Raw genomic sequence first — 15643 nt, 5'->3', positions numbered from 1 at the left:
CTGTTTATTGTATTAAAACTATGTTTTAATTTCTAGAATATCTAATAATACGAGCTAGGAACATACCAACCGCCGGGCTACCTTAGGTGGTCATCCATCGGCAAAAACTCTATAAAATTTAATATTGTTGAACGGATTGATAATATAATTTTTGTAGCAAATACTTTATATATTTATTAAATTTATCCGGGCTCTAAAGAGCTTCCAACAAAGGCTTTATATTCGCGCATGACGTATTGCATACGTGGTTGCCAGTCACAACTACTCGATCCCACAAATGGATGCACGTCAATTGGTCCCTTTGATTGATTGCGGCGTGTTTGGAAAGTTGTGTGAACTAGTGAACGCCGCCGACAAACAAAGCATGCATATGCTGCCTGGTCAGATGCCACTCAACCCTGTCATATAGTTTAGGATTAGTGCGTCTCCTTCATACTAGTAGTTCATAGTTCATAGTATATTTTGAGAGACTAAATTATACTCCCTCCGTTTCACAATGTAAGTCATTTTAATATTTTCCACATTCATATTGATATTAATGAATCTAGACATATATATTTATCTTTATTCATTAACATCAATATGAATGTGAAAAATACTATAATGACGTACATTGTGAAACGGAGGAAGTAACTATCATTGTAGTTATTACTGGCACGGCATGGCATTGTGTATTTAATTTGCGCTGAACAAAAATGTAGAGCGTACATTTTTTCTATTAAAATGAAACAAATTTGGTTGGGAGTAATATCTATCCAAATATATCGATATATAGTAAATGATATGGAGCATATGGGAGAGGAGACAACAACCCTTTGCATATCTCAACAACAATAGAGGCATGCATGCAACAAGATAGTCCCTTAATTAACTAATTTCAAATGTGGAAGAACTTTCGCTGTAGTTGTTAATTAGAAGATATACTGGAATATTCATCAATGACTACAAAGCGGAAACGGTTTTAGTGGATTGAAATTATCTATTCAAATTAAGGCCAAATGAAAAACACCAATAGACATCGATCCATTGCAAATTAAAATAAATTTGTGGCCGTAGTGTCTAGCTAGCTAGCCGCCATTAATTGTTGTTGCACCGGTACACCGTTTTGCAGCCTCTGCCGGTGTACGAACCCCCGCGCGCCGGGCACGACTGGACGCACGCCGGCCGGTCGGGCCTGAGCGCCCCCGACCCGACGTTGCCGGCGAGGATGCGCCGGTGGAGCTCCATGTCCACCCCAAGCTCCGGCGCGACGGCGTCCTCCAGCCTCGCCGACGACGACGGCGCCACCATCGCCAGCCGCCGCACCGCCACGTCGATGCCGTGGCGGGCCGCGCCCTCGCCGCCCGAGAGCACGGCCCTCATGTCGCCGGTGGACGGGACGGCGAGCGAGAGCGCGACGACGGCGAGGAGGAGGAGGAGGAGGAGGAGGGGAGAGGTTGGCACCTTTGTGTGCATGGTGATCTATGTTTTGTTGATGCTTGTGTTTGGCAGTGTTGGGGGATGACAACTAGCAAACTTATAAAGGGGAGGTTCGGTATTGCCCGGCAATTTGGATGGACCCACTTTGATACATCTGTCCTACCAATTATCATGGTTGAGTTCGAACAGATGATCCCACTACTGAGCTTTGCTGCCAATCATGGTTGTGCCTTTTCCTAGACCAATTAGGGCTTGAGAATATTGACTTTGAGATGAGGGAATTAATGGATTAAGATCCTTGCATGCCTAAGTCGTCCATGACAATGTCTGAGTTTTGGAGGGATTTTGGAGTTGTTTAAAAGAGAAACAAAGTAGTCTTTAATATGCTTTTCGGTAGCAGGCAAAGGATGTGTGATACATTTGTCCTACCAATTCCTTTTGTGTAGTTGTATGGCGCATGTGACACACTAGGAAAAAAATGATGTGGAGAGCAAACCGGATCGGACGTCCGATATTCGGTAAAAAATCTTACACACATCCCCGCCGCCTTGGTTGGATGGCGTATGTGACAATGAGAAAAAATTATGTGAGTTGCATACATATGGGCTACTCGCTACATGTAAAACATTAAACTACTTTTCCTTCTAAATTACTTATCCTATCTACAATTGAATCCCACATTTATATTTGTTACAGTTAAATCTTTATAACAAGATATCTCACTTGATTATATTTATTTTCTATGATATATAAATATGAAATGTTCCTATTGAAACATTTTTACGTTATATATGAAACAACGAGTTGTAATTGATTAGAAAATATACTTATTAAAAAAAATCTAAACAACACCATGTGTAACATTTGTTTATTAGCGAAACATTAGAAGAAGTATTCAGTAAAATATTCAAATAACACCATGTGAAACACTTAAATATAATCAATTGCAACACAAAACTTAAAATCTACAACAGTGTCGGATTTCAATTGAAACATTTATTTCTCACGCATGGAAAAATAAATTTTAACATGATGAAACATATATGTTTTATTTATTAGAATATAACCAACTAAGATTTATCGTAAAGACTTAATTACAACAAATACAGTGGGATAACAGTTGTAAATTGGATAAATAGTTTTAAAGAAAAATTATTTAATGCTTATAGATACAGTATCATGCATGGACGAAATTCTTAGCTCAGGGAGAAAGAAGAGAGAAAGTCTCATATGCACATGCAGGGTAGGAGGCTTCAGCTCAATTTCCAATTTTTTCATCTTTGTCGGATGACTGATCACATGCAATTTCCCAATAAGTAGCCTCGCAAGGTGACATCTAAGGGATAAAGATTTTTTCCATGTTTCAAATGAACCAAAATCCACCCTTTGAAAAAGGACACACTACTACAGAAACCCCCTTAGGTATTGGCTAGGAGCCCATATAGGTGTCGAATTTCTCAACGGGCACCACAATAGTGGCACAGATGAAGGGGATAGTTGGTCTTGAAAAAAAAAATGGAAGATCAATCAATTCGAGCTGATTGATTCAAGACACAAAATTCCCTACCTCTTCTTCCTCAATCAAAAAATATTTTTAACATCAGACATCATAGAAAGTGAACCACAATTTTTAGCACGAATGCATTACTACTCAAATCAGAACCCATCTACCGTCCAAGTACCTAGCTATCCATTGCAGCAACAAAAGAAAAATCAATATCAAGAAGATGGGTAAAACCAACATCAATTGGCCCGCCCGGGCGTAGATCTGGGCACCCTAGAACTCGTGATGGCCGGATGCAGTTCCGAGCTCAAAGCGGCTAGCGTCCCATGGTGAGGTGGAGGCTGACTGAGTTAGGGTTTAGGGTCCCTCGTTGTCATGTAATTCTATTTTTCAAATCACGGTTGGGTTTAAATGTTTAACTGAAGTATCGTACAAGACGAAGGAATATACAAGACCTGTAATATAGCCATTTTTTTCTTGCTGATCTGTCGTTAACTTTTAACAAAAATTGTATTGTGTAAAATCAGTATTTGGGTGGGTGAAAAATGATAATCAGGTTTACCATAATGCTGTCATAATCAGGTTAACCGTATTTTGTAAAAACAGGATGTGAATGTTAACATTGAAAATAGTTAGCTGCGTCATGCATGTTAACTTTGAAAAGTTACAGTATGCAGCTTGCAAGTTCACATACCTATGAGAATGCCATTGCTAATTAATAGAGATGGATTATTTGTGCCACTCCCATAGAAGTACCATTTCTAAAACAAAATTCAACATCAATGTTGTTTAGGTTCTTATTTTCTGAGTATCTGCTAGCTTTATAATATTTAAATAATTAACATGGGCTATACAATCATCTAGCTAGAAAGCGCCTTTAATTAACAATTCACATCCATCATTACCACACATATTGGAATGGGACTATTAGTACAATTATTTGCTCAACAGTAAAGATGGTTTGGTAATAAAGTGTCAATTTGGCAGGGTTCCAACTCATAGAGCTTAGGGTCTGTTTGGTTGGAGGGAGATTTTAGGAGGGATTGGAAGTTTAGAGGGATGAGGCTATTAACTGTTTTGTTTGGTTGGGGGACATGGGAATTTTGGTGGGATGGGGATGGGGAATTGAGGAATGAACTCCCTCATTTTCAATACCTGAGTAGGGGCAGGTAATTGGGAGGGAATTCCTCCTTTACTTCGCCTAAACAAATCTCAGCCATCCGTTTTCATTAATGATCTAATCTCCAACTAAACTCCCTATCAATTTCCACCACCTCTACCAAATAAGAGACTGGGATGAAAAATTAAATTCCCATCTTAATCTCACCATCAATTCCCTCTAGTAAACTCCCAATCCCCTTCCCTCAAGTTGCCAAACAAGACGTTAGAACCTAACCACCTGAAAAGAAACTGAAACGGGCTGAAGAGTTCAGGGCTGGGCCTGGGACCCCCATTGGGCCAGTGAACACCCCCAACCAAAGCTGTGTACAAGCCCATCTGCCAGCCATCATGTGGCCCATTTAGCTAGCAGAGAAAAGGGAGATCAGAGAGACATCGAGAGAGAGCTCGCCCTCTCCCTCGTCGGAAGCTGATGGGCGTTCGTGTTCGCATCTCCCTGCCGTCGCCCGTCGCATCTCGCCGCCCGTCCGTCGAGCGGCCGGGCCCATCCGGCGACCGCCCGAGACCTCATGCTGAAGTAGCCCAGAAGGTAAGTTCTCACAACCCTATATATATATCCTAGAATTAATCCTGGCTTTGCCACTGCTCCTGATAAATTTAAGAGTTGAAGCCCTAACACAAATCTAGTTAAATTAACGGATCCACTCTAGTGTTTCAGCATATAGATCAGGATACTCTGCAATCAAAAGTCAGGTTACTTTCTAAGCTGAAAAACGGGCTGCATGTAAATGATCCTCCGGTGTGGGCGGTGTTTAGCCGTGTAGACGCCGACGCCGCTGCTGCTGCTGAGGACGCCCCACGCTACGGCGCGACCAGTGGCGGAACCAGATCTTCGGACGCCTAGGGCGGAAATTAAAGGCTAAAACTTGCCATGACAAATGTGCAACAACCGCATTTGGTTCTAGCACAATACGTTCACTACTGGAAAACTGATCTTTGCTTGGTCGTCCCAAAACCACAATAGTCCCGGTTATAAAAAGAACCGGGACTAAAGATCGTAGAATGGCTATGGGGTTTCAACCGGGACTAAAGATGATCTTTAGTACCGGTTCATTCGCATGTTGTCAGAGGGGCGGGGATCATTCGCATGTTGTCAAAGGGGCGGGGATCTTTATTCCCGGTTGGTGTCACGAACCGAGACTAAAGATCACTTTAGTCCCGGTTGGTATTACTAACCAGGACTAAAGATCACCTAGATCTTTACTCCCAGTTGGTATTACCAACCGGATCTTTACTCCCAGTTAGGATCTTTACTCCCAGTTGGTATTACCAACCGGATCTTTACTTCCAGTTGGTATTACCAACCGGAACTAAAATCACGCGTAGTATATAATCCCTATTCCCTATCCTCTCCCCCCACAACCGGCCTCAATCTCCTCAACAACAACCGGCCTCTCCTCATATCCATCTCCCTCTCCTCCCCTTCCGCCTCCCATCCCGGCCCTCTCCTCCCCCTCCTCCCTTCCAATCCGATCTCTTCCTCCCTCTCCTCCCCTTCCTCCTCCCATCCCGGCCCTCTCCTCCCCCTCCTCCCTTCCCATCCGATGCCCAGCGAGGGCCGCCTCCTCCCCCTCCTCCCATCCCGCACGCGTCTGGCGGGGCCGCACGCAGGCCGCGCACGGGGAGCGGCGGCATGCGGCGCTACCGGCATCCATTCTTTTTTCTTTTTTTTTACAATTTGTGATTCACTAAGATGTATAATTTTGTGATTTGTTGTATGGATCTAAGATGTATAATATATGATGTATTTGGTTTGTATGTAATTTTTTTAAGATTTGTGATGTATTTGATTTGTGTGTAAAAGTAACTTAAGATTTGTGATGTGAATGTTTTGGGATGTTACTTTGATTTGGGGTTTGATTTGGGAATATGCATCCCACTCGATTTGGGAGAAAATACAGGGATTAAACTCTGGCTAAAAAATAATGAAAAAAAAGAAAAGAAAATGAGACCTAATGGGACTGCCGCTACCCTCTCTTTAACCAACCGGGACTAAAGATAGGTATCTTTAGTCTTGGTTGACCAACCGGGACTAAAGATCGATCTTTAGTCCCGGTTATTTCACCCGGGAATAAAGATAGCGATTTTTAGTCCCGGTTGGATAACCGGGACTAAAGGGGGTTACGAACCGGGAGTACAAAGGGTTTCTCCACCAGTAGATCTTGCTCATTGTTACTAGCCATGGTTTCTGCTGAATTAGGCATTGGAATGGAGTCATTGGTTTCTTCCGTTTCCTGAGTTGCCAGGGTGGATTCATTTGAGGACTGAACTTGATAGAATGATTTTATTGTCCTACTTCTCTTTATCTACGAGTTCAAACCAAATCTAATTGAGTAATGTGATGTAACCGTCTATTCTGCAATCGCTTGCAATTTTGGTGGTTGATCAGTCGATTCTGTGCACCGTCAATTGTACATCCAACGGCGTGTTGAAACACAAAAAAGAAAAAAAAAGAGCTTGTGCAAAAAAAAGAAAAAAGATTCTAGGCCCATAGTCTCTCTGTTTTTGACTGCTTTGGGCTTTTGCCTTTCTGTAGTGTTTTGGGCTAATATCTGCACTGTTTTCATTTTTTTTACTGATTTACATGCATGTGCCTTTGGGATTTTGTCAAAATGTTTTGGGCTTATAATCGTCAATACACTATTGTGACTTCTGCTGTGAGTGAACCATATAAATCTTCTGAAAAGAACTTTTAATCCATAAGGTCGAATTAGTTTTGATTCATGCATATGGGCTTTGGGCTTTATGTCATTATTTGTTGCCTCTCAAGACATAGCAAGACACGTGAAGGGTGAAGAGAGGGAGGACCAAAACTCATAGCAAAAATCACACCCACACATTACAGATCAAATACACTATATTGGATTAGAGGAAGCAAGAGGATCAGGTCGATCGAAACCGCAAGGACGAATTTAGTATAAAATACAGATCGTCAAATGTATTTTCTATTTTTTTTGTTGATATGTGGATGCTTGATGTGTCTGCCACCGCTGTTCTCATGTTGTAGTTGAAAAAAAAAATCCAATCCTCTGAAACAAAAAGAAAGGACAAAAAGAAATCTCATTAGTGTTGTCTTTTGGATTGGATGTCTGATTCCATCAATATATATGAAATTTTGTATTTTCGCTATTTGCCCCACACAGAAAGCCACAACAAATACAACATAAATGCACCTAGAAAAAAAGTTCAACCTATCACACCAACCTAATGGGGCTCTAGGTGCATGTAGAACAGTGGAGTTTCTTCTACCTTTCTCTTTTTTTTCCAAGCCTAAACACACATCACAAAATTATAGGAAAGAGAATCGGATCAATAATTGCACACATTATTTCCTCCAGTTGCCCAAATTTATAAATGAAGTTGCACATGACAGAAAAAAGGACACACTAACAAATGAGAGTACAATCTGCATAGAATAAAAACATGATAGTTCCTGATTATGAAAGCGTCATTTTCACGTGCACCCAAACGAGAGTTGTTGGAGTACTAGCCATAGTAGCAAAATTACGAGTTCTCGCACAAATCAGCACAAACAAAACAAAACATGGCAGTGTAGTTGTCATCAGGGGAAAAAAATCTGCAGAATTCGATCAATAGAAATAGTAAACCTTTTGTGCCTTAGGAAATCAACAGCTAGAACAAAACATGACATGACACACTCAGGTAAAAGCAAAATGTCTTTAGTTGCATAAAAGATATGCCATATTTGCATCTTTTTAAGATGTGCAATTTTAGTTAATTTTCACTGCAAGTAACTATGTATACTCTCACATCCCATATTAACTGGCCAAAAAAGAAATATCTGTTATGATCTTCCAAGCAAAACAATTCATGTGCAAAACATTAAAAATTCATGACTCGATGAGGGAAAAAATGCCACGTGGAATAAAGGAACAACAACCTCCAAAAATCCAAGACATCCAATCATTTCAATCAGAACCAAAAATTCCTTCAGCCAAATCACAACTTTAGTGTTGCTTTTTTGTTTGGATGCCTGATTCCATCAATATATGAAATTTTGCAATTTGCCCTGCACAAGAAGCAACAGCGATACAACATAAATGCACCCACAAAAAAGTTCAACATATCACACCAACCTGATAGGATCTTGGTGCATGTAGAACTGTAGTGTTTCTTCTGCCTCTCTCTTTTTTTCCAAGCCTAGACACACACCAGAAATTATAGAAGTGAGCAAAGATGCACATATTATTTCCTCAAGTTGCACAAGACAGAAAAAAGGACATATAACAAATAATAGCACAATATATATAGAATAAAAATTTGTTGGTTCCTGATTTTGAAAGCACCATTTTCTTGTGCACCCAAGCGAGAGTGTTTGGAATACTAGCCATAGTAGCAAAATTATGAGTTCTCACACAAATCAGCACAAACAACACAAAACATGGTTGTGTAGTTATCATCAGAGAATAAAATCAGCAGAATCAGATCAATGGAAATAGTAAACCTTTAGTGCCTTAGGAAATCTATAGCTAGAACAAAACATAACATGACGCACTCAGGAAAAGCAAAATGCCTTTAGTTGCACAAAAGACATGCCATACTTTCATCTTTTTTATGTTGTGCAATTTTAGTTAATTTTCACTGCAAGTAATTATGTATAACTCTCACATCCCATATTAACTGCCCAAAAGAAATATCTGTTATGATCTTCAAAGCAAAACAAGGCCAAAAGAAATATCTGTTATGATCTTCAAAGCAAAACAAGGCATGTGCAAAACATTAATAATTCATAACTCAATGTAGGCGGAAAATGCCACGTGGAATGAAGGAATACAAACCTCCCTAAATCCAAGACATACAATCATTTCAATTGTAATTAAAAATTCCTTCAGCCAAATCACAACTTTTCACACAGTCAGTTTACACAAAATGTTCAGAAAACCTAGAGTACAAAATATATACTAGGCTTTTAGAAAGCCCCAATAATTTCAGAAGGGAACACAAAAATTGAGTTGCCCCAATAATTTCAGAAGGGAACACAAAAATTGAGTTGCACAAATATTATAATGTGCAAGTCACATAAAAAAGGACATTACATATGTGCATAACAAATTATCAAATTTGCATAAAGATTTTATTCGTTGTAGTATAACATTAGTATAACAAAAATACCTTTTCACCATATTTGCCTATGCATGTATATGTTCACTGGAAAAAAGAAATTGTGGAATACATGCATACATCACATGAACTTTGGGGGAGGACTGTTATCCTCCATTCCCTTGACTTTGAAAAACCACAAATAAATTCACAGGAAAATGCCAAGAGAGAGATTTCAACATCCAGATAACGTATGCGTGAAGGGCGACAGTCCATTCTGGGTGTTACAAATCTATAGTTGCACAAAGATTATAACCCCCAAAGTTGCAGAAAATATTGTTACAAGGTTGCACATTGATGATTTCATTATGCTAAAAAAAGAAGGATCAAAAGTAGCATGTACGCATATCCCAAACAAAAGTAACAACTAAAGAAAGCAGTACCTCGATTATTAAGAAAAAAAGAAAGCTAACACTAGACTGCATTTCATGACTAGATAATATCTATTGATTCAAACTCGGAAGAAAAGCACACCCATCTACTGCTAGTATTCCGATCCAGCAAGTTTGAGAGTTTGCAATTTTAAATGTTCAGAGAAGCTCATGCTTGAGATTAACTGAAGAGCAATGCTGCTGTCTGTCATTGTGAACAATTTCAGATTTCATTTTAGTTAACATTTTCGGTGGGCATTAAACAAGTCACTGTTAGGCCCTTGCGCTATCAACAAAGGTATCACCAAAAACTGCAAGACCTGATAATATAACCATAAATAGCTTGGACAACAACATAGCAGAACTGTGGGATGACAACATATATTGAGCACAAAGGACCCTCTGTCATTGCCCCAAAAATGCAGAAACAGGACTACATGAGGTCTCAGACTTAAACTTGCAACAAGTTATTGAATCAAAAAAATCACATCAGGAGGCCAAAAAACACATCCCAGATCAGCTACTAAATTCAAAAATTAGTAAATCAAACTAACTGATATTACACAGAAGCCCCAATACCAATGCCTCCACTGCACAGGTCAGCTAGAAGCTCAAAACGATACTGTGGATGCTTGATTTTGACATTTTATAAGTTTCTCAGCGTAATCCATGTCATTTTAGTGACATTTTAATGCCCTACATTTGTATAAGCAATTTGCAAGCGTCCCTAATCTATGTCATCGCAATGAGGCCTCTAAAAAAACATGGACGCGGCTGATTGTGCAGCTCGTCTCCTTCCCCTTTCAGGCCTCCATTTCGGTTAACTGACAGAGCAGCTCTCCACTTGTTTAAGTTATAGTTAAATATAGCTAAGCTCTTAAAATACACGAGCAGGTTGATTGCCAAAACATGATTAGCATTAGCTCTCAGAAGTATCTTCTAAAATAACAAATCACAAAGTATCATCTCCAAGCAAGATCAATCAATCGACAGGAAACTCTAGGATAAATATTGGATGGTGATCGCTGAAACTTCATTACAAGTCCTACCCCTGTCGCTCGCGGCCTCGCCATCTATGGATCGCGGTGATGCTCTCCACCACCCAGCTCCATGCCTCTCCCATCTACTCTATTTCACAAAACCTGCTTCCACGTAGACAAAAAATACCTAATCAAAAAACAAAAAAAAAGGTAGCGTGTAGGTGAAAAACCCAGTAATTTTGCCTCTCCATCCCTAACAAACAGAACAACGGGAGATCCACCACCACCACCCCTCCCTCCTCCTAACCCTCCCCCACACCCCCCCACCCCCCACAAACACACACAGAACAAGCAGATTTCGAAAACGCATCAAAGATTGCAAAAAACACATATGTAAGAGAGAGAGAGAAAGAGGGGTACCTGACCCTTCCAGCGCCGCCGATGCCGACGCTCGCAGCCGCCGCCGGTGGGCGAATCACTGCCGCGGCGATGGATTCAAGAGGGGAAAATGCCTCTCCGCTCGAGAAGAAGAGCCGGTGGACGAATCGTGTTTGCCTTCAGTGCGGTGGTGGCAGCTACGGACCCCTGGACCTTGGGTTTTTAAGAAAATGGGCCTCCCCATAGGCCCGAGAACGCACAGATCTTGACGCCATGATCGACGGCCGGGAGATCGACTGATGGATCGTAATTTTGCAGGCGACTGCAGAATAGTAAAAGCGAAACAATAAAGCTATAGGTTTGAGATTTCAGATTTGAGAAGTGAGAAAGGAAGAAGAAAGAGAACAAAAAACCACTGACCTTCCACTCCCGCATGACCGCAAGCCGCCGCCGCACGCCGTTCGCCGCCGCCTGCAGGCTGCCGCCTCGCGCCGCCACGGCCCCATCGCACACCCTCAAGCCGCCGCCGCCGCCTCGCGCACCGCCGCCGCACGGCCCGCACGCTGCAGCCTGCAGGCCGCCGCCTCGCGCAGCCACGCCCCCGCCGCCGCACGCCGCCTCGCGCCTCCCTGCCAGCCGCCGTCCTATTGAACGCTGCCGCGCCTCCTGCAGAGAGAGATCGAAGAGAGACCAAGAGATGGAGAGAGGCAGAGAGAGAGAGAGCACGATTCGGATTCAGTCGGCAGTCGGCACTCGGCACTGCAGGCTAGGGTTTTCACTGGTTAGTGGGCTAATGGGCTTCGGCGCTTTGCTATTTCGTGAGCTGTTCGGTGGAGACGGCCTTCTGGAAGGCCGAGTGTAGGGCCGGCCTGCATACGAGTGGGGCTGGGCCAAGAATATATAGAAAAATCGGAAAGATCACAAGGTATAGGTACTAAAACTTTTTTTCACGAGTAGGGCCCTATGCTGCTACTGCTAAGTGTTAGCTAGCATGCTTTATTAAATGGGGTTTAATTAGCCTTTCTTAGTGTTAAAAGAATATATAGCCTTTCTTAGGATAGTTTCTGCCTCTTTCTGGTATACGGAAACCCACTATACTCATGAACTCTTTGTCACTCATCATTGTTGCACGATTGCGAGTGGTGCTTGCAATTATGAGTGGCATAACAATAGGCCACAGTGTAGAATTAAACAACACAGGAAGAAGAGTATGGGCAAGGGGAATTTCTGCGTTTCTCGCCATATGATTCACTCCAAGATTTGTGCTGCATGTTCCTCCTCTCCGCCAAACGGCCTTGCGTTAGGTTGAAGGGATTGGGAATTTGGGATCATTGCCAATCTCAAGAGAGAAGGCTGAGTTCTATCCCCAACTTTCTCAACTCACCTCCCTCATTTTCGGCCGCGCGCACGTTTTTCAAATCGCTGAATGGTGCGTTTTTTTTAAAACTTTTCGATACGAAAGTTGCTTTAAAAAATCATATTGATCCATTTTTCAACAAAATTAATAAATACTTAATTAATCACTCCATTTTCTATGCACAGGAGATTTATTCCCAACACACCCAAACGAACACAGCCTGAGTGAGCATAGGAGCTTGGAAATTTTTTTTAAAAAAAGCATACGCGCTTGCTCTGCTCTCATTGGCTTGAAAGTAAATTATCATATCTTATACTCCCTCCATTTCATAATTCTTAATATGTTGGACAATAACAATTTATACAAAATATATTATTAACTATATTTTTATTATAATATATACAATAAATAAATATATTTTTATTTTTTTATAGTATTTTGTAAGCCAAATATATATGTTGTTTCTAGTTCGTTCAAATTAAAAATTAAATATATCATCTCTTTGAATCCCTGAAAAAAAAAAGAGAGACTAACGGGTATGGATATACAGGTCCTAAGGAGGGGACGAAGACATTAAATCCGCATGCCAACAATAGCAAGAGGCATTACACGAAAGCCTAAACATAACAAGACCCAGACAAGCATTAGATTATCATAAATAATACAGAATAGTATACCGTTGCAACTGAATAGACGAAGTTATGATGGCATCAGCATGATATATAGGTACCTAGGGATATCATGTCTGATACATACGGTACCATACTAATGTCAACATCGTAACTAGATACTAGATTTGGTACCTACGAGTTATGAGATATGGTACCTATCTTGATACCCTCGATATCGTGCTGACGTTAGCACGCATTAACTATTCTTTTGTAACGGTACACCGTTCGGTAGTCTTCCTCTTATGTTATTGTTATATATTGTTTTAATTCTAACGCCATACGTCATGTTTTTTTTTAAATACGTTTGATCATTCATCTTCCACATACGTATATAAGTTGAAAAAGTTAACGTCGTCGGGAGGGAAATATTGATGGCAAGTACCAAGAATTGTAGCGCAGCCAGTTGGCAAATCTGGCAACTTAACAGCATCAGCAGCAAGCCAGCACGTGCATTGTACTCCATCCGTTCCAGATTACAAGACAATTTAACTTTGGTTAAAGTCAAACTGATTTAAGTTTGATCAAGTTTACAGAAAAAAGTAGTAATTTTTTCAATCAAAGACAAATTTATTATAAAAATAAATTTAATTATTGATTTGAAGACACTAATTTAGTATTATAAATATTACTATATTTATCTATAATTTTTTTTTAGAATTACACAGTACAACGCAGACACTCACAATGCACGCGCACTCACCGCTATGAACGCACGCACACAAACCCTACCCCTGTAAGCATCTTCGAAGACTGGGCCGGCAAATCCTGGAGAAATTGACGAAATCACCACAGGCGCCTCGCTGTTGACGGTTACACAGTACAACGCAGACACTCACAATGCACGCGCACTCACCGCTATGAACGCACGCACACAAACCCTACCCCTGTAAGCATCTTCGAAGACTGGGCCGGATTTAATTTTTTCAATCAAAGACAAATTTATTATAAAAATAAATTTAATTATTGATTTGAAGACACTAATTTAGTATTATAAATATTACTATATTTATCTATAATTTTTTTTTAGAATTACACAGTACAACGCAGACACTCACAATGCACGCGCACTCACCGCTATGAACGCACGCACACAAACCCTACCCCTGTAAGCATCTTCGAAGACTGGGCCGGCAAATCCTGGAGAAATTGACGAAATCACCACAGGCGCCTCGCTGTTGACGGTTACACAGTACAACGCAGACACTCACAATGCACGCGCACTCACCGCTATGAACGCACGCACACAAACCCTACCCCTGTAAGCATCTTCGAAGACTGGGCCGGCAAATCCTGGAGAGATTGACGAAATCACCACAGGCGCCTCGCTGTTGACGGGTACGTCGCCTACCACTGAAAGCACAACGCCGTTAAATCTTGGAAAATTCGCTCCCATGGGGAGTCGAACCTAGGACCTCAGGTGCTACTGAGGCTTTTGTAACCACTAGGCTACAGGCCCTTTCGCATATTTATCTATAAATTTAGTCAAATTTGAAACGTCTTGCAACCTGGAACGGAGGAAGTAGTATTAGTTATTGCCGCGTGCACGTACTGGAATAACTGGGTACAGTGAAACTGATAAAGCAGTGATTAACTGGTTTTTATTGAGACCAATATATGCACCGACGTGCAGCAGGGGCTGGCTACTTTTCACCGGTTAGAGAGAGGGCGGCGCGTTGCCTTGGCATCCGCGTGCGAATATGCAGCCCCGGCCGGTGTACGGCTGCCCGGGCGCCGGGCACGACGGGGCCGGGCATGCCGCCTTGTTTGGTACAAGACCATCCGAATTTGAGCCGCCGCCACCGAGTACGCGCTGGTGCAGGTCGTCCATCCCGAGCTCCGCCGCCACGACGTCCTCCAGCCTCGTCGCCACCATCAGCTGCCGCACCGCCTCGTCGATGCCGTGGTGGTGACCCACCTTGCCGTCGCCGGCGGCCGGGGTGGCGGCGAGCGAGAGGAGCGCGACGCCGAGGAGGAGGAGGGTGACGACCGCATTGCTGCCCCGGCCCATGCTTCTCTCTCTGCCACTATCTTAATTGGTGCGTGTGTTTTGGCAGTGTTGCGACGCCGGGACGAATGCCACTAGGATCAATTAAGCAGCAACTTATAAACTGCATGGAGCTAGGTTTGGTATTGTTCGATTTCCACGGCCCCATATCTCGAATTGTGCGTGTTAGCATGCTCTTGGTTAAGTTTTTAAAGATACTGAGCACTACGGCACTAGTTTCCGCGCTAGCTAGTTTTGTTCCATGAAAAACCACTAATGAAATTTATCATTGATCAAATGAGATCATGGTCGGGCCTGCATGCTCTGAACAGCGCCGAGCTAGGCATACTCTATATACCTGCATGGGTTATTGGATTGAATGGATTCAACCAGATTAAAATGGGTGTTTTGTTTTCACCCTTGGGTTGCTTTATGGTTGTACCTGTCCGAACGGAAAATAAGTTGTACGCGAATGGTCACCGACAGTTAGAGGGTGGGTGATTCATGGCGCGCGGGCCGGGTTCACTAGTTCAGGCACAATTCTTGGTGAAGGAGAAATTTCTGCTGTTTTCAGTCATTTCAGTCAAATTCCTCACGGTAGAAAATCGAAATCAAGAAACGGACTATTCAAGTTACATGCAAGAAAAGAGAAGGTATCCCCTTGAGGATGAACATCCAT

General features: G+C 41.9%; 1 protein-coding gene and 1 long non-coding RNA gene across 2 annotated transcripts; both read right to left on the bottom strand.

The window, feature by feature from the left end:
• Positions 1–793: 793 nt before the first annotated feature.
• On the bottom strand, positions 794–1488 carry LOC4335571 (uncharacterized). The gene has a single exon (XM_015780548.3). It carries the CDS (start codon positions 1453–1455, stop codon positions 1078–1080), a length of 378 nt encoding a protein of 125 aa, XP_015636034.1. The 5' UTR covers positions 1456–1488; the 3' UTR covers positions 794–1077.
• A 5453-nt stretch (positions 1489–6941) lies between these two features.
• On the bottom strand, positions 6942–11696 carry LOC107280771 (uncharacterized). The gene is made up of 4 exons (XR_001545442.3): positions 11373–11696; positions 10995–11274; positions 8200–8263; positions 6942–7131 (listed from the first exon to the last, which is right to left on the bottom strand). It is a non-coding gene; the product is annotated as an uncharacterized lncRNA (long non-coding RNA).
• Positions 11697–15643: the final 3947 nt, after the last annotated feature.

The sequence above is a fragment of the Oryza sativa genome, chromosome 4, assembly GCF_034140825.1.
Source record: "Oryza sativa Japonica Group chromosome 4, ASM3414082v1".
NCBI classification, from domain to species: domain Eukaryota; kingdom Viridiplantae; phylum Streptophyta; class Magnoliopsida; order Poales; family Poaceae; genus Oryza; species Oryza sativa.
The sequence above is the reverse complement of the archived record's forward strand: the minus strand, read 5'-3'. Positions and strand labels throughout refer to the sequence as shown.

Excerpts from the sequence above, each read along its gene's own strand:
- LOC4335571 (XM_015780548.3), bottom strand. The coding sequence starts at position 1,455 with ATGCACACAAAGGTGCCAACCTCTCCCCTCCTCCTCCTCCTCCTCCTC.